Here is a 22991-nt window from a genome sequence, read left to right as displayed (position 1 = left end):
ACATGAATGAATTTTGTTACAACAGCGCCACCTGCTGGTCATTTCCCACCAGTCTGACCACCAAGTAGTCAAGGAAGTTGTCAGGAGAAAGAAAGAGGCTGCTCTGATGTTCTTCTGCTTAGGAAAAGAATTAGAAACCTTTCTCAAATCTTTCCTAAGCAGAAGAACATCAGAGCAGCCTCTTTCTTTCTCCTGACAACTTCCTTGACTACTTGGTGGTCAGACTGGTGGGAAATGACCAGCAGGTGGCGCTGTTGTAACAAAATTCATTCATGTTAACAGTACATGTATCCTTTAATATCTTGGGATTAAAAATAAATAAATAATGAATGTACATTGCAAAAGTGCTTAGAATAGCACCCTCATCAATTTAACATTCACTTATTTTTAAGGTTTATTTATACTTTAATATCTGTTATCTAGCTATGGAATTCAGTAGGATATTCTTTATTTACCAAGCCCACATAACTTTTCAGCCCACATTTCAGTGGCTGCTGCTGCCGCATGATCGAGAGCTGAGAGATAAGACGTGTCTGTTCAGTACAGCTGTGTATTGCTATCTCTGGACTACAGCTTTTCCTCATCAAAAAAATGTGCATATCATGCGGGTTTCCTCGACTTACTGATAGATCTGGTACGCAGCCAGTTGGAAGGATGGATGTTGGGCTCCACGGAGCATTCTTAAAAATGTGGTGATGAAAACAGAAAATTTAAGGGCATTCCACAAAGCCAAGGAAGAGCAGTTTGTAGCAGAGGTACAAAGGATATGATACTAACCAATGGAGGGTTTGAAAAAACATTTTAATTAAAACAGATGCACTCTAATATCTTACTGGTGCTTTGCTTGAAGTTATTGCTTGGTAAAAGCTAAGAAAGGGATCTAGTATTTTGGTAAACCTTTTTTTTATGAATTTCATCATTAAGAATTTTCTACTTTACTTAATGGGGTGGTTCACCATTCATTTAACTTTTAGTATGTTATCGAACTACTAATTCTAAGCAACTTTTCAATTGGCCTTCATTTTTTCTTTATTTTTTTTTTATAGTTTTTGAATTATTTTCTGACTCTTTCCAGCTTTCAAATGGGGTTCACTGACCCCATCTAAAAAAAAACAAATGTATTGTTATTGCTACTTTTAATTGCTTATCTTTCTATTCAGGCCTCTACTAATCATATTCCAGTCTATGCATTGTTGCTAGGGGAATGTTGACCCTACCAACCAGATTGTTGTAATTGCAAACAAAATAAAAAGCTAAATAACTCAAAAACCACAAATAATAAAAAATAAAAACCAAGAGCAAATTATCTCAGAATATCAGTCTCTACGTTATACTAAAAGTTAATTCAAAGGTGAACAACCCCTTTAATTTGTAAACGTTCTCCTTTTTTACTATAAAATCTGAATGTGTAGTGGGAATGCCAAGGTTGTACTGTATATACTGTAAGTCTATGTATTGTATAAGTCAAGTTTATTTTTATAAAAAATCACAAATTTTTCGGAATTGATTAAACCCTGAGGATGGAAAAGTCTGAATCTGAAAATCCGGCATCTCAGACCTGTCGAGGTTGCATATAAGTCAATCGGAGAAGTTCCAATGATTTTCTGATGAGCGCTGATTTTCGTGCAATACCCAGAAGTTTTCAGGTGAAACTTCAAAAAAAATCGTGAAAATCGTATTTTTCCCGCAAAGCAAATTTTCAGGAAAATGTAATAATAAATAAGCGTAAAAAACCAGAGCGGATTTGATCGGTTTGTAGCAGAAAATATTGAGATAAATTTGGACTTTGATAAATAACCCCCCCATGTGTCCTGAGTTGGGTAAACTTCCTATTCATACTCTCATCTTATAGACTACCAGTCAAACCATTGCTTTGTTGCTAGGATAACTGATCCCACTAAAGAGCCAGCAGCTCCAATTTCTGAGACATTGGAAGTCAAACATAAAAAAACAATACATAGAGGCTAAATAGAAATTATCTTTGAATTCCACCAACTAAATCAACTTAAAACTTGAAAAACAGATCATCTTAATAGCTTGAAAAATGAAAATAAAGCGCAAAATTACCCCGATCTTCTAGTCTCGCTTGTCGGCTTGTTTTTGTTCCTGCCCAGGGTCATCCAGTCGTTGATGGACTGTAATAGCCCCACTATATCGTTGCTACGCAATCCTTTATTTTTTAAAGCTGTCTCTCTGTCCTGGTGCTGGTGGAAGCCAATTTGTGGTTGCTTTTATACTATCAAAGACAATTAGCAAAGTACTCCGGCTACTGAATGGACCTTTTCATTTCAGCAAATTATTCCCTAGCTGAGCGTAAAAAAAAAAAAGCCAAAATCTCCTCCATTCTGTAGCAGACAGGGCAGACACAAAGCCGGGCCTGTCATTAATCCTGCTCGCTGGCTCTGATGATCTGAGGTTGGGAACACAACCCTGACTGTGTCACGTTACGACATTTTCTTAATTAATTTTACTGGAACTGCCTTTCAGTCATTACACGACTAAATACTGAAAAACCATAAATTTATATAGGTGGGCGAGGTGGCTGGAGAAACAAGTTTTGGCTCAAGGCCCTGGTTACACTGATAAACCCAACTGTTATGGTAGATCTCCCTTCTGATCCATTGTAGGAATTTGGTGAAAAAAAGTTAAGACACAACCTTTCAGTACTGAATACAGGAACATTAACATGGCCCATTAAACCCCTGATTTACTGGATTAAGGTAACCGAGCTCTGCTTAATGCACCTAAAGTAATTTGTATAATTCAATGGCAACCGTAGTAAATTAAAGGTACGGCTGTACAATTTCTATAGCTTGAATGAATGCCTGAATATGTTCTTTAGCCCATTTTTAGGACTGGTTTGGGTTAAAACAAACCATTGTGTGGATCGTATCACTTCATTTAATACTATAAAATAGGTTTAATACATTATAATAGACATTCCACTGCACACTGTGGCAGCAGATAAACACATTGGCACATGAAAGCAGTTATTAGAAAAAGCAGTTGTACGGCACTCTGGACTGATGAAACTAGCTGGCCTTTGTTGGCAAATTTAGCCTACCGAATGTGATGCCAACTGGTGACATCAATTGTTTGTAGTCTATAATAGAAAGAATACACACAATGCTTGGCAAATACCACGGAGAACTGCAGAGATGTCTGCCTCTCAGGACAGCAATCTGTACAGGTTTTTGGCCATACCTATAACACATCAGGAACATGCCAGGTGGTACGGTATGTCGGGAACATAGACAGTTAACCCGAACATTCTTCTTCCTAGAGACAACAGATTTTGAAAGTCTGAGTAGAGAGATACCATGAATCTGTAGGTCAGTGATCACCAACCAGTGGCTCGCGAGATATTGTTGCTCCCAGTGGCCTCAAAGCAGGTGCTTATTTTTGAATTCCAGGATTGGGGACTAGTTTTGATTGCATAAAAAATAGTTTAATACCAAACAGAGTCTCCTGTCGGCTGCCAGTCCACATCTTGCCAACCAAATAGCCAATCACAGCCCTTATTTGGCACCCCAGGAACTCTTTCCATGTTGGTGTTGCTCCCCAATAGTGATGGGCGAATTTGGGGCATTTTGCTTCGCTGAAAAATTTGCGAAATTCGCGAAATGGTGCCAGCGTCTCGTTTTTGATGCCGGCAGAAAATTCGCTGGCGAAAATGCACCGGCGTCCATTTTTTTATTGATGCCGACGGTTTCGTGAATTTATTCGCAGGAATTCACTACTAATTCGCGCCTAGCAAATAAAATCGCCCATCACTACTCCCCAAATCTTTACAATTGAATGTGGCTCATGGGTAGAAAAAAAAAGTTATGGACCCCCGCTATAGGTAATTCCCAAAGCTAAGTACAATTCTGATGGAATATTTGACTGCACGGTGAGTGTCCCCTTAAAGATGAAGCTTGCACGTAGCTGTTTTATGAAGACAGCGAGTAAATACTATGGGTGGTCAGTAAACTACAAATGGGTACATGTTCAACCTAAAATATCATTCCATTTCAGAATTCTGATCAAGAAATGAAAACAGCATTTACTGAATTCTCTTCATGCCAGGAACAGAGGTCGCATTAAGGAACGCGAAACCCGAGTTGAAGCTCGGCTCAAAAAGTCCAGTGAACCGAGCGCTCAGGAATCATTTTATAGAAATAGCCTGCACATATAGCGTAAACCCGAAACACTGCTGACTGTATTTCTAGAAATATTTCCCACAATATCTGGAACCATTCTGACATAAAGGAATGCTGTTTGGATCCCAGTGTTTGAGGTTCAATGCCGTGTTCCCCCGTGCTGCCTGATGCAATATTTCAAAGTTGTTATGTTGTTTTAACATTCAGTATATCACTTTGGGAACGGGACTTTTGAGGACATCTGTATCTGGAACATACAGTAATATCCTTGTTGCAGGGTTAAAGTATAAATGATTTCAGTAGGGAGATCAGGCTCTTGAGAACTTGCAGGAAAGACATTAGAAGGAAAAGCTAATGACTGCTGTGAGGGTTTTCATTGTTTATAGGCATCAGAGATTCCAATGGGAAGGGCATTGATGATGCTCACCAGAAAAATGTTAAAACGCTGAAAAAATGTCAAAGAATTATATAATAATACAGGTAGAAACAATAATGTATCCTGCCCTAGTAAACCATAGCAAGCAAACGGGGAGTTGGCCTTGACTAGTCTCATGTATACAGAATGATGAAAGCATGTGTTTGATTTGCTTCTTTGGGGCAAAGGTTGGCCATATTACTCCATGATCATTCAACAAACAATAAATAGTTATTGTAAGCTAGTATGGCAGGGGCTGAAAATGCACCTGGCCTTTCAATTTCAATTAACCTTTAAATTAACTTTTAGTACGATGTAGAGAGTGATATTCGGAGACAATTTGGTGTATGAGATATTTAGCTTTTTATTCTGCAGCTCTCCAGTTTCCAATTTCTGCAATCTGGTAGCTAGAATGCAAATTACCCTAGCAACCACGCATTGATTTGTATGAGAAACTGGAATATGAATAGGAATGGATCTGAAAAGAAAGATAAGTAATAAAAAGTAGCAATAACAATAAATCTGCAGCTTCACACAGCAACGATTTTTAACAGGGTGAGTTACCCCCGTTGGAAAGCTGGAAGGAGTCAGAAGAAAAAGGCAAATAGTTAAAAAAAAATGTAAACGTTGTTAAGAATTAGCCATTCTACTAGACATACTAAAAGTTAATTTAAAGGTGAACGACCCCTATAAGGAGCCCCTCAAAAGGTGAAAAAACTGCAGAGTGATGGGGTACCTTAACAGATAGGCAGATACAAGTGTTTGGGGGTGATGAGGAAAAGGAGAGCCACTTCCATATTATCAGCATTTAAATTCTCTAGAGCAGGAGTCCCCAACCAGTGGCTCATGAGCAACATGTTACTCACCAACTCCTTGGATGTTGCTCCCAGTGGCCTCAAAGCAGGAGCTTATTTTTGAATTCCAGGCTTGGAGGCAAGTTTTGTTTGCATAAAAACTAAATATAGTGTCAAGTAGAGTCTCCTGTAGGCTGCCAGTTCACATAGGGGCTACCAAATAGCCATTCACAGCCCTTTTTATCATCTACAGGAACTTTTTAATGCTTGTGTTGCTCCCCAACTCTTTTTGCATTTGAATGTGGCTCACAGGTTGGGGACCCCTGCTCTAGAGGAACAACATACACTGCTTGCCTATCTACAGCAATGGGAACTGGGAGATTAGATTTTGATCAGCAACAACCAAGAATAACTAGAAAAACACTCTTTGCAAGGTTACCCAATGGGTGTCTGAGCCAACAACTCTTTGGCTGTAGCCACAGGGAAAACGTATGCTGCACCTTCATAGATATTCTGGTACAATAGTTTTAATACAACACTACCCCCCATAACAAAGCTCATGTTGGAGAGGTTGGTTATAATCTATTTAGCAGCAAATTGTTTTAAATTCAGTGTGCAATAAATGTAGTACAGGTATGGGACCTTTTATCTAGAATGCTTGGGGACCTGGGGTTTTCCGGAGAAGGCATCTTTTGGTATTAGGAGTGCCATCCCTTAAATCTACTAGAAAATCATGTAAACATTAAATAAACCCAATAAGCTGGTTTTGCTTCCAATAAGGCTTAATTATATATTAGTTTGGATCAAATACAAGGCACATTTCTATTATTACAGGGGAAAAAGGAAATCGTTTTTAAAAAATTGGATTATTTGGATAAAATGGAGTCTATGGGAGATAACCTTCTCGTATGGATAATGGGTTTCTGAATAACAGATCCTTTACCTGTATATATATATATATATATATATATATACATATACTGTATGTTGAATGTTCTCCAGGAGCTGATAAAAGAGTCCAGTTTCAGTGTCACATAAGACACATGGCTCATAGTTAGGATTTCCAGACTATATTTTGAACAGGCAGGTATTTTCCAAACTTTTTCTTGGCATTCCAGCATTCTTGCCATGGATATGTGCTTTACAGCAACCACTTGCTACAGTGCTAAAGCCCTCAGTTCAGCTACAGAGCAAAAGGTGACTTTCTGAAAGACTAGAAAACAACCCAGTCCCCCCTTACTTTGCCCTTGACCTCAATATGCGCAGTGCAATGCACCATGAAGTTCACAGCCTTTCTCTCACATCTCAGCTGCCTTTGAACACTCATGAACATGACGGCTGCTCCATAGAGCAATGCTGGAATACAAAATGCTCTCTTTGTGCAAACAGCAGCAGTGTTGTAAAACAGGTCAGGGGAATAAAACACAAAGAAAACAGACTTTTTCTGGTATTAAATCCAGAGCACCACTACGCTGTCAAGCCGTAAATCTCAGGTTACATTCAGGTTCATAGGCAACACAGATGTTTTTATCTATGGCTTATCTATGGTTTATCTATGGTTACGACACGTTTTTGCATTACTGTAATTTTATTAAGGGCAAACCCATTTACATGACAATAAAATGAACCTTTGATGTTGAAGAAAAGTATGGGAAAACCCATACAAAGCCATAATTCACAGAGTTCTTTGTGAGATTTGTTAAAGAGATCTTATCATCAGCATTCACAATGTCTTATGTAGAGTGCATAGTGCAAGAAAAAAGGCTATGATTGGCCTTTCTTTTGCACTTTGCTCCATTTTGGAGAACAGAGACCTGTGGAATGAAGTCTGAATGTAGTGTGCCCACGCTAGATTCAAAAGGGAAGGGTGGGAGGCATATACTGTAGGTGCAGGTATGGAGAGCCAGGATGAGTGGGCTGCAAAAGGGCCCTGTCCTTACTGCCTGCTTAAAGGCAAGCAGCATGGATAGGGCTGTAGTGGGCCTCCTGATGCTGCTCTTTGGTCTGGTGCTCTGTGCAAAAAGCAGTGCACTACTGGGTGCAAGTGGTCTTAGAACGAACACTAAGGCATTCACTCTTGTGAAGAGCACAGCAACAGCTATCCCTGTTCTCACCATCTACCTTTAGGCAGGTGGAAACGATAGGACCCTGATGTGGTCCCTGTGGGGCATTGCGTATGTGCCCTTTTATCTCTTAACATCAAATAAACTTGAACTAATTTCCCCACTTTACCTGTCAAACTTACAGGCCTATAATTACCAGGCTGAGACTGCAAACCCTTTTCAAATACAGGTAATATAAATGCTTTTTTAAATATCTCCATTTGCTTTTTAGTTCACAATGTATATATTATTATTAACATGTATTTTTAGAGCGCCAACGTATTGTGCAGTATGTATAACTTTATTTGTAAAGCACTGGTAAGGAGCCGCAGCACTGTACAATGCATGTACAATATAAATAAAAGTACAATACTGTATATAAAAGTACATGCAGGGAGGACAAGTCAGACAGTAAATATAATAAATATACACAGTACATAGAGCTCATATAAAGACACAGAGCTTAAGTGCTATGTGGTAAGAGACACAATAGGAATGAGGTTCCCTGCCCCGTAGAGCTTACAGTCTAAGTGGGTTGGTGGCTAACATACTGGCACAAATTGAGAGAAAAATGCACAAGGTAAAGGCATTGTAAAATAGGTGCCAGGACTAGACTAATGTTCTAATGCTCCAAAGGGTATTTTTTTTCCTAAAGAGATTAAGAGAGCACTCCTTACAGAGGAATTCAGGGATGGAATTCCACAGGTAAGGAGTAGCAAGATAGAAAGGTTTGAGATTAGAGTTGGCAGTGGATGGTGTGAAAAGAAAGTGGCTCTGTGAGGAGCAGAGAAGATGAATGTACAGTGAGACAAGTGAAGAGATGTAGTGAGGAGCAGAGGCGTGAGGGGCTTTGAATGTTAGCAGAAAAGTTTTATATGCTATCCTTTGCTTTTATTTGGGGTTGGACAGGTTCCTTCTTAGGAGAGAGCAGGAGGATCCTAGTAGCAGAGTTTAAAATGGATTGAAGGGGAGAGAGATGGGAGTTAGGAAGACTGGTTATTGCAATAGTCTAAACGGGATAGGATAAGGGCATGGATTAGTGTTTTGGCTGTCATTTCTGAAAAAAGGTTGTATCTTGGCTATATTGCAAAGGAAGAAATGGCAGGTTTTGGCAGTAGTATTAATATGATTAAAGAAGGAGAGAGACTGGTCGAGATAACCCCCAAGCAAGGTGCTGAATTAGCAGGGTTAATGATCATGCAATTAATAGTAATGGTGAAAGGAAGAGAAGGGCCAGGTTTGGGAGGGAAAATAAATGACAACAGACAGAATTACAGGACAATCAGTTTTGTACATGATCACATGTGCCATTGGATAGAATCTATGACCACGGAATGCACTCTCATAAAGATTAAATCTCAATTATAAAGCAAGACAGCTTTGAAGTATGTTGCAAGAATGATTTATGAAAGATATGTTCTTATACTGAAAGGTCTAAAAACAGCACAAAAGATCCCTATTTATATGCTGTATTTGCTATCCTATTATTCACACATATCTGTAAATGCCATAACATGTCTTTTCTGTGTCTGACATGTTTGTTTTGATAAATGACTATTTCTATTATAGGTGCTAATTCCCTTCAACATTCTTCTCTCCTGAGCCAGTTATGGAATTTAGTCGTTTGCAGTTTATGTGACCAAATAGCTATTAAATATTAATTAACCTTAAAGGGAAAACAAATGGTTGAAACCCCTACCGTGGGTAAATATTGATTATAATTTGTACCCACTGGCAGAAACACCTTTTGTATCCAGAAGCAAACTAGCCCATATATATATATATATATATATATATATATATATATATATATATATATATATATATAATATTAATGAATAAAAGAATGTATTTTTCAAGATAGATTTTGTACCAACTGGGTCGGACATGAGATAATGGAACCACAATTATACATAAGATTAAAATAAATAAATATATCTGTTTAACCCATAGTATAGACAACTAATGGAATGACAAATCTCTTTGTGATGGAGAAATCTACAAGCAAATTCACCAAAATGTGAAAAAAATATTTCCTATATAACAAGACAATGTTGATTCGTTTATGGTTAATAGATCATTTTAAAAAAAACCTGGAACACGTCTGACCAATGTTGCCGGACTGCACTGTCTGCAAACTAGTTGGATTCTTTTCCAGCACAGCAAAAAAAAATTCACGGCCAAATTTCAACCCCAATGGATTCAGATGGGCAGCCCCACAGTTTGGGGACAGAAGCCTTAAAGGAGAAAGAAGTTGTTTACCACTTGGGGGTGCCAAATGTTAGGCACACCCAAGTGAATGTATTTACTTACCTGAAACCCCGGCCAGTGCTCCTATCAGCAGAACACTGCACCAGCTCAGGGTTATTCCAGTGAGCATCATGGAGCACTTCTCTTCCAGCTTCTTCTTTCATCTTGCGGCTGCGCATGCACATTAGAGTGAAAAGCTGAATTTTAACTAAAAAGTCGGCTTTTCCATTCTACTGCGCATGCGTCTGCCCCAGGAAATTTGAAGAAAGAAGAAGTCGGAAGAGGATCGATCCGTGGTGCTCACTGGAATAACCCGGGCCGGTGCAGTTTTCTTCTGATAGGAGCACCAGCCCAGGGTTTCAGGTAAGTAAATACATTCACTTGGGGGTGCTTAACATTTGGCACCCCCAAGTGGTAAACGACTTTCCTTTTCCTTTAAGATGGCCATAGATGTACTGATAATATTATACTAACAGAAGATTTAAATGGTAACCATACAATGTATGGTATCTTATACAGTATTCATTTGTTCCCCCATAGAGATCAGCATGGTATGCCCCCCTTTCATTTCTAAATCAGAGGCTTTCAGGCTTTTTGGAGTCAAGCATTCCCTATGTAAACAACATATGGTCACAAAAAAGATTTTTGGAACAAGACTACAAATATTGATAACAAGTAGTAATGGGCGAATCTGACCCATTTCGCTTTCGCCAAAAATGAGCAAAACATCGAAAATTCGCCAAAATACAATGATGTTTATGGGCGACAAAATTTTGTTTGAGACACAACTAGTTTTTTTCACCCATTGGAGTCTATCAGCATAATTTTTGAGGCAACACTTGGAGAAAAAATGTTGCTCATTATTAATATTAACAAGGTCTTATAAGTGGTCCTGCTATGACTGAAGACATCTAAAGAGAGCAAATAAACATTGACCCTAAACTTCCCTCTAGTCTAAAATATATCCCAGAACATTTACCACACAATTAAAATTCCCTTCAAACTCCCTCTACATGGCATTTAAACTGGGCCCCAAAACCACTCTCTCAGTCACCCCAGTGGAGGCCATATCCATAATTTGGGATCCTTTACCTCCCACAACTTTTTCCTGCTATGTGCTCCCTGGGGGGAACCCCAACATTTTTGTTGAATTCTGTGCAATGCATCTCACATCAATCATTATTCAGAAAAGTTAGTGATAAAGAATGTCCTACTACCATAACACTGAAATCTACACAATATTCATATCAACTCTAAAGGACCTCTTCACTTCCACAACTGGGAAAAAAGAAATTATGTTCATGGCTAAACATTTAAGCCTTATGAGGTATTAGTTTACATGAACTACCAAAAAAAAAAAAAAATCCAAAAAGCTCAATTTACATTTTAATAAAATATAGGAACAGGGTCTAATAAACTCTGTGTACTCAGTGTAAACTTTTGGACAAGGTCAAAGCACTTAGATTTATTATGATTTTCATAAAGTTTAATGACTCCAGTGAGTTGTGCAAGAGATAAGTTTTTGTTTGTCTTTTCATTGTAACAATATACAGAGCAAGAGGTTCCTTTTAGAAGGCCAGTCGCAGGGAAATTGTCCTTTTCTGGGCATTCTTTTTGTGAACAACAGTTCATGTTATCTAAAACCACGGGAGCCTGACTGATGTTCGTGAGAAGACCATGTATTTGTCAGACCTGTCCTTTTATCCAAAGAAAGGAACAAAAAAATTAACTGGGAACAAAAGTCAGACAAAAATGTGGGGTTTAAGCTGTTTCTCCTATTGTTTTTTTTTATAGTAGAAAGAATCAATGTTAGTCGGCAATAAACCATTGTTGTCAAGGGCAAAGGTCCTTTAGTTTTGTTATTGTTCATATATTTTCCAATGCAAACCTATTTGACATCTGAATTACTGGAGGCACAGATTATAGATACTGAAATACAGAGCCTTGTATCCGTACAGCCCCTTCAACTTGCAATACCCTCATCTGGTGCTTTTAAAAAAAACTCCTACTTCTCCACCTAAAACCTACCGAACCTCAATGTTAGCCCAAAGGCTTTCTAAGGTTTTTTTGGTCGTAGAAAAATCGTTCGATCGATGGATTAAAATCCTTTGAATCGGGAGGCCTATTTATCAAAGGTCAGATTTTAGTGGCTTTTAAAACTAAGACTAAACGCACAAACTCTAAGGGGCCCATTTACTAAGCTTGAGTGAAGGATTAGAATAAAAAAAACTTCGAATTTCGAAGGTTTTTTTTGGCTACTTCGACCATCGAATTGGCTACTTCGACATTCGACTACGACTTCGAATCAAACGTTTCGAACTAAAAATGGTTTGAATATTCGACCATTCGATAGTCGAAGTACTGTCTCTTTAAAAAAAACTCCTACTTCTCCACCTAAAACCTACCGAACCTCAATGTTAGCCCAAAGGCTTTCTAAGGTTTTTTTGGTCGTAGAAAAATCGTTCTTCGATTCAAAGGATTTAATCATTCAATCAAAGGATTTTTCTTTCGATCGAACGATTTTTCGTTCGATCAAACTAATTGCGGTAAATCCTCCGACTTCGATATTCAAGTTGAAAGATTTACATTCGGCAGTCGACTATCGAGTGTTAATTAACCTTCGATATTCGACCATATGTAAATCTGCCCCTAAAACTACAAATGTCATGACATGTAATAAAAGATCCTAATAAAAAATGTATGAATGGAAAATGACATTCAACGATTTGAAAAAAAAAATACGAACACCTCTACAACCTTTAAAAAGTCAAGTTTTTCAGACAATTCCTAGCGAAAAAAATTGCGAAAAACTTCTGATATAGGATCTGCGCAGCTCCCATTGACTTCTATAGGACCTTGACAACTTTTACCCGTTTTATTTTGTATTAGATGTTTTCCTGGTTTTTACATTTAATAAATCTTGAATTTTTAAAGCTTTTAAAAAAACAGGAACTTTTTAGAGATTCGTGTTAGTAAATGGGCTCCTTATGAGCTATATATCCCCAAATTTCCATTTTCAAAATCATGATGTTTTGACTACACTCCCAACTCATACCAAAAGTCACCAGACTTTTTGGGTTCAGATCTTCATTTTTAGCCAAACATTTAAATGGCTGCTCATAACAAGATTTATGGAAATATAGTCATAGTCATAGTTGCAGCAATATCCATACATTTTACAGCATTTGGGCATAAGGCTTCCCCTTCCTTTTACTTTTCTGGACCCTTATTATAGAAACCATCCCTCTGTGTCAGTGATCTCCAACCAGGGGCTCGAGAGCAACATGTTGCTCACCAACCTCTTGGATGGTGCTACCAATGGCCAAAAAGCAGGTGCTTATTTTTGAATTCCGGGCTTGGAGGAAAGTTTTGGTTGCATAAAAACCAAGAGTACCTTACTCCTTAGAAGACTACATAACTGGATATCCATTTCCCTTTTTTAATCCCTTTTTTTATTATAACTAATATATGAAACCTCCTGTAGGCTACCAATAAACATTGGGCTACCAAAAAGCCAATCTCAACCCTTATATGGTACCCCCAGGAACTTTTTTCATGCTTGTGTTTACATTTGAATGTGGCTCACAAGTAAAAAAATGTTGGGGACCCCCCACTAAAGGTGGCCATACATGGAGATCTCCCTCCGATATGCCCACCTTGAGGTGGGCAATATCGGGCTGATCCGATCGTGGGCCCTAGGGCCCAACGATCGGATCCTATCGAACGGGCGGTCGGATCGCGGAACCGCATTAAAGAACAGATGCGGCCGCGATCCGACGGGATTTTTAGTCCCACCCGATCGAGATCTGGCCGACTTTTGGCCAGATCTCGATCGGGGAAGTCGGCAGCTTTTATCGGCCCGTGTATGGCCACCTTAAGTCATGCCTCTAATTAGAACCTAATGATGCTTTGTCCATTGTTTGGTCTGATCAAAATGGGTTAGCTGCAGGGAGTGATTTAAAACTGCAATTTAACCAATGTGGCTGGCATGACAATGAAGGTGTGGCTTACATTTGAAGGAGCTTTATATGTTTTTAGGTATTAGTAGTAATATTAGGTTTCTAGAATTCAGACTGCTCTAGGTCTTTACTTGTTAAACCCCTGAAGAGCACTAAGGCACCAATCACAACACACCAACTAGCTTATCAACACCTAATTTTTCTGTCTGTATAGGGATCATAATAGGCCAAAATAAATGTATGTTTGTTAGCCTTGATTTATGGAAACAAAGCCAGCCTTTGTGAGTTATGCAGGACAGAGTATTTTGTCACCTTTGATTAAATTATGAGGTTGTTTACAGACAGTTAAAGCATTAGGCTTGCGAGCAAGGACTTACGTAATCATCATCATTGAGTCCCAGCTTCTGAACAGAACTTTTCACCTCCATGGAAAACTTCTCAAACTCAGGTTTCACTGTCCTGAGTAGTGTGACTGTTTGGAGGGATGAGTATGCTTGCTTGGCTTCAAGATCGTACTTGTCTCCTCTCTTCCAGGAGCCATTTCCTAGGGGAAAAATCAAAATATTTACAATCCCAGCCAGCTGCCATAAAGAAGCAGTTTCTCGTTTTTTCGACTGCGGCAATCCATGCATCCAGTGTTCGGCAAACAGATATGTTTGTAAATAACAGTAAAGTCTATTGTTTGTTATTTTTGAGCGTTCCAGTCAAGTGGAACAAAAATGGTTGGAATGTGTCCTGGGAGCTCTGAAGCTCATTTTTGTTTACAATTTCTTTCCCCTGCTGAAAATGCTCCATAAGACTTTACAGCTCCTCAATGTTCAGAGACTATGGGAATTATTGTATGAAGAAAACCCAATGGCAACAGACCAGGTACCATACATGGTGGCTATTAATTTCCTTGTATGTAGTTTGTACAGACTTGCATTGTGAGAAACCTGACATAAGGCATCAGGGCACTGAGTGAATTTTTCCATCTACAGTTAGTGGGATTCGAATGGCATGCCTGAAGCCAAAGGGGAGAGGCTTACAAAAGAAAAAAATGTAATATCACTGAAATGGTACAATTTGTATAAATATAAAATAAGGTTATTCCTAAGATTTACATTATTCTAAGTTAATTTATTGATATAATTTACTGAAATGGTTTAGGATGCTGTGAATTCAATAAGTACAGCAAATAATGTAACTAATAGCAGTGGCACCCTTAGAGTATCTACGTCATCAAAGAAAGGGACGATGGGCTCCTCTCTACCCTCTCTTGTCTACACCCTGACAAGCATGGCTTCAGCATATCAGCATACACCTAAGGTGGATTTCAGAGTTAAAATTCAAAGTTTAGCATTTCAGTGCAATGGGGGAGATTGGCCTTTTTCTGTTGAATTTCTAGACCAGTAAAGAAAATGGTGCGTGTACTACTGACCTAAATGCCGCAGAGCTTTTATGAAATGAACTGAAAAGGGACAATGCAATCAGGATAACATTTTTGGATATTGAAAACAACAGGTGAGGTTTAGAGAGTAGATACTGTAGCTGTTGATAATATTACTAAATAAAATTGGATAAACATGGTGTATTATTGTTCATTCATTATTATGGGGCTAGGTACCCCTATCCAATTCCCACATGCAACTTGATGTTCTTACAAAAATTAACAAGCTTCCAAAGGGCGAGTGCTTTTATACAGGTCATGGAACTCCGAGGTTACTTCTAATAGCTTCATATTTTCCAACAAGGGGTACTTTATTTATTATAATACACAAGTTTCAGTGAGTCATGTGACAAAAGTGACCTCACTAAGCTCCGTTTATGACTGATGAGCTGTTTATAAGGATATAACTCACAGGATATTTATGGTTTTGTGTATTATATATATATATATATATATATATATATATATATATATATATATATATATATATATATATATATAACACACAAGGGAAAGTTGTGCTCACCACTATTTTTAAAACCATTTAGGTTGGGGGTGCAATGAGGGTGTGACCACAAAATACATATAGTCAAATACAAGAGTCCTCTGCACTCAACCCATTATCAATATATTTAAGACAGAGACATTTTGTGCATACTGCTACTAAAAAATGCCTTACCCTTTAAACAACACAGGGATTGTTTGTCCATATGGCCAACTACGTCAAAGTCATCCCATATCTGGCCAGTCCTACGCTTAATTTTCATCCGATTCATTAAGAATTCAATTGCTTAATTATACATTTTACAAAGGGACTAGTTGCAGGTAAAACTTAGTCCCTTTGTAAAATGTATAATTAAGCAATTGAATTCTTAATGAATCGGATGAAAATTAAGCGTAGGACTGGCCAGATATGGGATGACTTTGACGTAGTTGGCCATCTTAAATATATTGCAATATATGGACAAACAATCCCTGTGTTGTTTAAAGGGTAAGGCATTTTTCAGTAGCAGTATGCACAAAATGTCTCTGTCTTAAATATATTGATAATGGGTTGAGTGCAGAGGACCTCTTGTATTTGACTATATATATATATATATATATATATATATATATATATATATATATATATATACAGTATATCTCCTGCAAAGCTTGTCAGTGCTTATAGGCAGGGGGATTATAAAGATTTAGGGAGATTTAGTCTCCCCAAAAACAAACCAACTGCTATTATTTCCAGAGGAAAGCCTTTTTGATAACCTCTTCAAACAAAAAATTCACCCTATTCCCATTCCAGTGCTGCAGACATATGGGTGGGAGGTAAAGGGACATAGGGATCCCCTGCAATTTTTTGGCCCCTTGCTGTTCTTGTATGTTGATCTGGAGCAAAGGTGTCTGTCAAAAAGGAGTATCCGTGCCATTGTTAATTAAAGTTGATAACACAGTTAGCATTTTTTTTAAAAGAGCCAAAAAGCAATGTAATGTGAATGAAAGGGGAATATAAAGTGATGATGGCATCCTTTTTATTAAAAGGTATAGTGAGAGACATGTATTGGGCTTATTTTGAACCTTGGGGAAGCTTTAGGGTTTTGTGTTTGTCTTCTAGCATTTATATTTGAGCTTCCCAAAATGTGGTGCTGGTTGCAAAAGAGGCTTTTAGGTTTATTTTTTGTTGAATTGTTCTTTTTTTTCTCCTAGATAAATTTTGGAAAATAACTTTTTTAATAATGCGCATATGACCTTGTATGAGCTAGAGATAAGGGTGGTCTAACCTATTGTTAGACAGCAAAAAAGGGAAGAAAGTCGGAAGATGTTTATATCATATACTGTACTACATGTGCATCCCATTGCCCCAACAGCAATTTACAAATTGCAAGACAACCCTTTGAGTTATTAAGCAAATGTCAGATATTTGCAGTTTCACTATCTTCTAAGAGGTTTCCAAAAAACTCTGTGTACCCTGGGTTCTCCTAGTTTTGGATCTGACCTATAGTGTGAGGCTGGACATCATTATGTGATTTTGAGATCATTAAAACTACATTTAAACATATTTAAATAACAAATAGTCCCAGGACAACAATAAAAATCTAAATTCTGCTAAATAAACTATTCTGCATCAAGAAATGCTTTTATGCCCATCCAGTCTCTGTTCTCTGTAACATAAATGTTAACAACTTCTTTCAGTTTAATTAATGTGTCTGCGATGAAACTGGGCACTGTTCTACCTGGCACACAACCTAGGGACATTGTGTATCTTTCTTAATTGAAATTAAACAGAGAACCAAAGCTGAACCAAAGTAAAAAGGCAGTATAGTATGAGTGCCTGAAAACAAAGTTTAGCAAAACGAATGTATAGTGCTTAAATGCTTAAGGATATAGACCAGCATGTAACGGAGCAATACATATTGATGCCAAGCTTCACCATTGATCTGGATATTTATAAGTTCACAAGTAGTGATGAGCGAAATTCTTTGCCAAGTTTCGCTGCAAAAATTACGCTAATGGGTGAAAGAATTTGTTGAGCGTCAAAACTTTGTCGAGCAATTTTTGCAGAAGCAAAACGTGTCAGATTTGCCCATTACTATATACGGTATAAGATCTCAGTATTAACATGTAATTACTCATTTCAGGTCTAATGCTGGCCATAGACTCAAAGATCCGCTCATTTGGCGACATCGCCAAACGAGCAGACCTTTCCCCGATATGCCACTAACGGCGAATCTAATTATGATACGCCAAGGGGCTCCGACGGGTCGTTGGTTAAAAATCAAACCTTCCCGATCGATATCGTGGGCAGATATCGATCGGGAAGACCCGTCGGAAGTCCCCATACACGGGCAGATAAGTGTCAAATTGGTCCAAACGACCGATATCTGCAGCTTTATCTGCCCGTGGATGGCCACCTTAAGGAACACCTTGCAGTTGTGGAGGCAGAGCAATGAAGCTTAGTGACTTGGTTGGGGTCCCAGCCTAAAGGCAAGTTAAGATGAGATTTGAGTAGAATGCCTATGTTCTTTTGAAGAACCTCCTGATATCTCATCTGGTAATAGGTGATGTGGGATTAGGGCTTATCTGCAGTACTAGATCATTTTGGAACAATGGCTGATGTAGGAAAGTTGTCACATGTTGTCAACTTGTTGCCATGGGGGACCCTGGCCAAATATTGGGCCTCAAAAATGGTAATTTAACAAACACTTTGAAAGCCAGAACAAAGGTGGCCATAGATGTTACAATTAAGATATTTCCTGGAAAAGATATTTCCTGGAAAAGATCGTTTGTTTCAATACACAAGTGTAGAACTGCATCGTCAGATATACAGAGAGAAACAATAGAATTCTACCTGTATCTGACAATTCAACAGTAACAATGGCCAATGTTCAGGTGCCTTCAACGGCACCTGTTCAAAATTTTCTGGCAGGCCGATCGACGAGCCGACTGATAGCCAAGTCTTATGCCGATATTGGTCGGTTAGTTTCCCCACCATACATGCACTGAATATCAATGAAAATCCATTTTTTACGATATTATTATTATTTATATTTTCAATTCTAATCAATCTAATTGCATCAAATTTTGATATCTAGGATTGTTTGATGGAAATGGTCAAACACACTTCCAACCAAACAACCTGCAGGCAAGCGGCGTTATAGAATATATTATAGAAGCAAATAAAATATATTAAATTGAAATCCTTGCGCCAGCAACCTCCTCAGCTGCAGTGGTGGCACCATATATCATACAGTTTGTCTCTTTACATTAATGGAATTTAAGGGGCAGATTTATCAAAGTTCAAATTTGTATGTATACCATGATTCATATTTTTGGTTTTCTAAAACACACAAATTTTGAATCTGAGTTTCTGAAACTCAAATGTGTGAGATTTACTGATCGCAAGAAAAACTGAAAAACCCAAATGTAAATATTCGCTATCTAAAAGCTGGTGAGTTTGTGTAGAAGTCAGTGGAAGTTTTTTGTAAAGTTGGTAGACTAAATTATGAAAATGATAAGTACAATGCGATTTTGGTTGGTTTGAGGACATTCCAATATGGTGAGTCGATTAAAAAAAACCTTAAAAATCAGATTTTTTTATAAATATGCCTCCAATTGTTCAGATCCTGTTGCTAATATTAATGCTAATATTATTGTTCATCCTGCTTAACTGGGTGCACTTGTTAGGCCAAATGGCAAAGACTTTGCTAAGTATAAAGTATGCAGAGCAACATATTCAGCCGTGTTCATTTACATGAACATGTACATTGTCCTACAGTAGTAAAGAGAAACGGTTACTATACTCTGTTATTGCACAGAAATTCGAGCAGAGCAAATGTATTGATGCATCTGGTGCGCACACTTATTTTCATTGGCTAAAATAGTATTTTCTGTGGGTGCTTCTTCCAACTGTAAGTGAAGTTCCAGTGGTACGTTTATGAAGGCTTTCATTTACTAGGGGCATTAATGATGATCAAATTGCCCAGGGTAAAATGATCTTAAATGCAAAAATAAACACCTCGTTCATCCTAAAAAATCACTGTGTGGCACAAATGTGTAAAACTGATTATGCAGACATTGCTCCCATACATATGTGGATAGGGCAATTTAATGTGTCAGCCGGATGTCAACAATAGCGAGAGAACAAACACCATTCTAAAAAAGTAAATAGCTGGAGCAGCACCCAGACGACAAAAGCAAAACAAACAAAGCATCAAACAGAAGCAGCAATGCTGATACGTAGGTGTCGATGGGAGTCTGTCCATTGAAGGGTAGGGGGTTATTTGTGTCGAGCCTTTTCTCATTGCCATTAATAAAATGATCAACAGAAACAATAGGAAGATGGCCATACCATATGTGGCTCCTCATACACTATCTTTCTGTTCAGCCAATGGGGCAGAGAGCTTAATGTTCATAGGTTTTCAGTGCTACCTAAGAAAATATTTGTCTAATGTAACCATGCGATTGGAAGAAAGAGTTGTGCCAGCGTAGTAAACCAGCACACATCTTCCAATAGACTCATGTGCTCTTTATACTTGCCCCATGCACACTAATGATAAGCCTTCAGTCGTAGGGGGTACATGTCCTGCACTTATCACAGTTTAGAAGAACATATGGCAATATGCTTGCAAACAGGCCACATGGAAATGTATTTGCAAAAGACCCTTCCCGCAGCAAGGGATCAACCATGATTTTGAAAGTATCAGCAGGCAGCCTTTTTTTATGTCCTCAATCTCTCCCATAAAAGGGCCCTTTTTGGGAGCCTGTTTGAGAGTGGAGCAACGGCATAACGCAGAGAGCTGACTTAATTGTGTCATGTCAGGGGTCAAAGGGGAACATGCTGATTTGTGTAATACCACTGTGGCTTCAGCAAAACTGAAGAAAGAGTTGATGTTGGTCAGGGTTGAAGAAGCCTAAAAACAGCTCATATAAGAAAAAATAAGGGTCTGTTCATAGAGGCAGTCTAAGTGCACCTGGGATGTGCTGTAAAGCAGGACACAATTAAATGCTCTACATGAACTAATTCTCCTTTGCTGCTCTGCTCCCAGTTCAGAACCATCAATGGTGGGAACAGCAGCTACCTATTTCCCCCGTGCTAAGGTAGGCAATACATAATACTGTTCCACAAAGCCAGCTGGGCTTCTCACGGAGGCCCTTTTTAAATGTATGCACAATGGAAAGGGATCTGTCATCTGCTAATATTTAAGATAGCTGAAATACTCCACTAAAAGGAAAACTGGCATTCCAATAGAGAGTTTGCTGTGCAACCCCCGGTGACCACAAACAGGCACTCAAGATTCACTCCATGACATGAAGCTCCATAGGTTTCATAGGGATCAAAGGACTTCATGCTGAGCAGATACACTGAGCTCTGTTGTAGAAATCTATGGAGACACACTCCCCTCTGAAGAATGAGAACGACCGTCTCTACCTCCCACTGAAAAGAATCATGGTAGCTATGCCCTTTGGTGGCTGTGACAGTTCTGCTCTCGAGGTCTAGATGGATCAGTTTCCAAGAAAACAAGCTAGTCAGATAATCTGTAATAATACATTAAGAATAAAACATCTAAAAACTCCAATTCTGCTTTTACTGGATAAAATCTCTCCAGTACCTAACCATAAAGCTTTCTCTGGAGAGACTAATGATTTGAAATGTTATTTGCTCTGAAAAGGCAACTGTGTTTACTGAAGACAAACAAACCTTAACAGTGCATTCTTTGCACCCGAGCATCTTTACTAATAAAAAGCCAAAAAACCCATTATTATCAGCTGGCATTGTACAAGGTTAATGACTGGGAAAACACAACTCACTTTTACTTCTCACAAGATGATTGTGAAGGCTAGCAACAGCACAAGCAACATCTGGATCTTAAAAGGGTTTGGAACATGTTTACAGATCACTGTCAGGTCACAGGCTATAGTTGCCCCGGAGTGTTGCCACGCTGAGATTGTGACCACAGTGCAAAATGTGTTTGAGACTCCTGTGAAGGACATGTATGGACTACAGAAGTCATATGATCAAAAAGAATCCATGGATTTTACTTGCTGCGTCCCAGCACATTTAGAGCCAATCACAACCACATTTTTAATATCTAGGGGACAAGGCTCCAGAACAACCCTAATACCACCTCGCATTTCTAGATGACAAACACAGATCTCAAGTTCCTTGTGGCACTTTTTCTAACCCAAAGGAAGCAAAGACTGTCAATCGTCCTAGTCCAATTGTCACTTGTAGCGTCATACATATATCGCTTATCATGGCCATACACAGGCAGATTTAAGATGCTGGTTTGTCCTCTTCAGACCAAGTCAGCAGCATATCTGCCTGGGTATGGGCCCACCAACAGGCTGCCTTTCAGATCTCAGGCCAAAAACTGGGCAGCTTTGAAAATCCTGATGGACGAGAAGTGCATTGGCACGTTGATGTGGTCCTTGTCCAACGGGTCTCAGTAGGTCCCAATTGGTGATCCGATCATTAGTTGAATCAGGCCAATTAGGTCGAGAACATGGGTGGCCAAAATAGTCCATGATATGCTTGTTTGGTTAGGTAATTTGCCTATGTATGGCCATTTTAATGGGCTAATTTATTATTTTTCACATGTTGGGTTCAGGTAATATGATGTAAAGAAATATATCATCCAAACCCAACCTATAATTGATAATTTACTTTTTACACTGAAACCTCAATTTTACATCCCATGATTTAAATTTTCCCTGCATTTTACACTGTGTATTTTTAATCCCACCAATATATAATGCATAACGCATTTCCCTGGTTTTTACATTTTCCTGAATTTACACCATGTAAAACAAAAGATGGGTGTTCTACTGGATGCAGTATAAGCAAGGGGTGCAATAAATTCAAGATCTAGCCAAATCCCATCCAATTTGAACCTTTAAAATGATGTGACTTTTGGAAATAATTTTACGTATAACGTGGATGTAATTTTTCAAAAAATGTTCTCAAATTTACATATTCAGAAAAGGGTTCAGATTCTGATTATGAATTCAACCAAATCCTTTATGGAGGATTTAGGGGCAGAGTTATCTAAGAAAAACTCACCCACTTTCTATTCATTCCTACGGATTTTTATAAACTTATTTATCAAATGGTGAAGTCTAACTATCACCCATTGATGACAGATAATCTCTGTATTAATATGTTGTCACAAAACACCAAAGAATAAATAAACAAGATAGATCTTCAATATAATTCATTTTTGCATTAAATAATTATTCTCTTACTTAACAGCCAAAGTTTCAAGCTGCCTTACACAAAGTTATTTCCAACATAATTGATACTACATCCAGCCAACATGATTTCTTTGACGCCGGCCTGTTAAAATATGATCCGTATTTGCTTTATTAATGTACATGCTGAAAAGCCCTGCACCTGTATAATACTGATCCT

At 38.3% G+C, this 22991-nt stretch overlaps 1 protein-coding gene across 4 annotated transcripts in view; it reads right to left on the bottom strand.

The window, feature by feature from the left end:
- npr3.L (natriuretic peptide receptor 3 L homeolog) overlaps positions 1–22991 on the bottom strand; it is a 58914-nt gene that overhangs the window by 21643 nt on the left and 14280 nt on the right. For all 4 annotated transcript variants that reach the window (XM_018243315.2, XM_018243325.2, XM_018243333.2 and 1 more), the window contains 1 exon segment: positions 14040–14206. In XM_018243315.2, the coding sequence (XP_018098804.1) occupies positions 14040–14206 (167 nt within the window).

This window comes from Xenopus laevis, chromosome 1L, assembly GCF_017654675.1.
Source record: "Xenopus laevis strain J_2021 chromosome 1L, Xenopus_laevis_v10.1, whole genome shotgun sequence".
NCBI classification, from domain to species: Eukaryota; Metazoa; Chordata; class Amphibia; order Anura; family Pipidae; genus Xenopus; species Xenopus laevis.
Note: the sequence above shows the minus strand (reverse complement) of the source record. Positions and strands in the feature narration are given on the sequence as shown.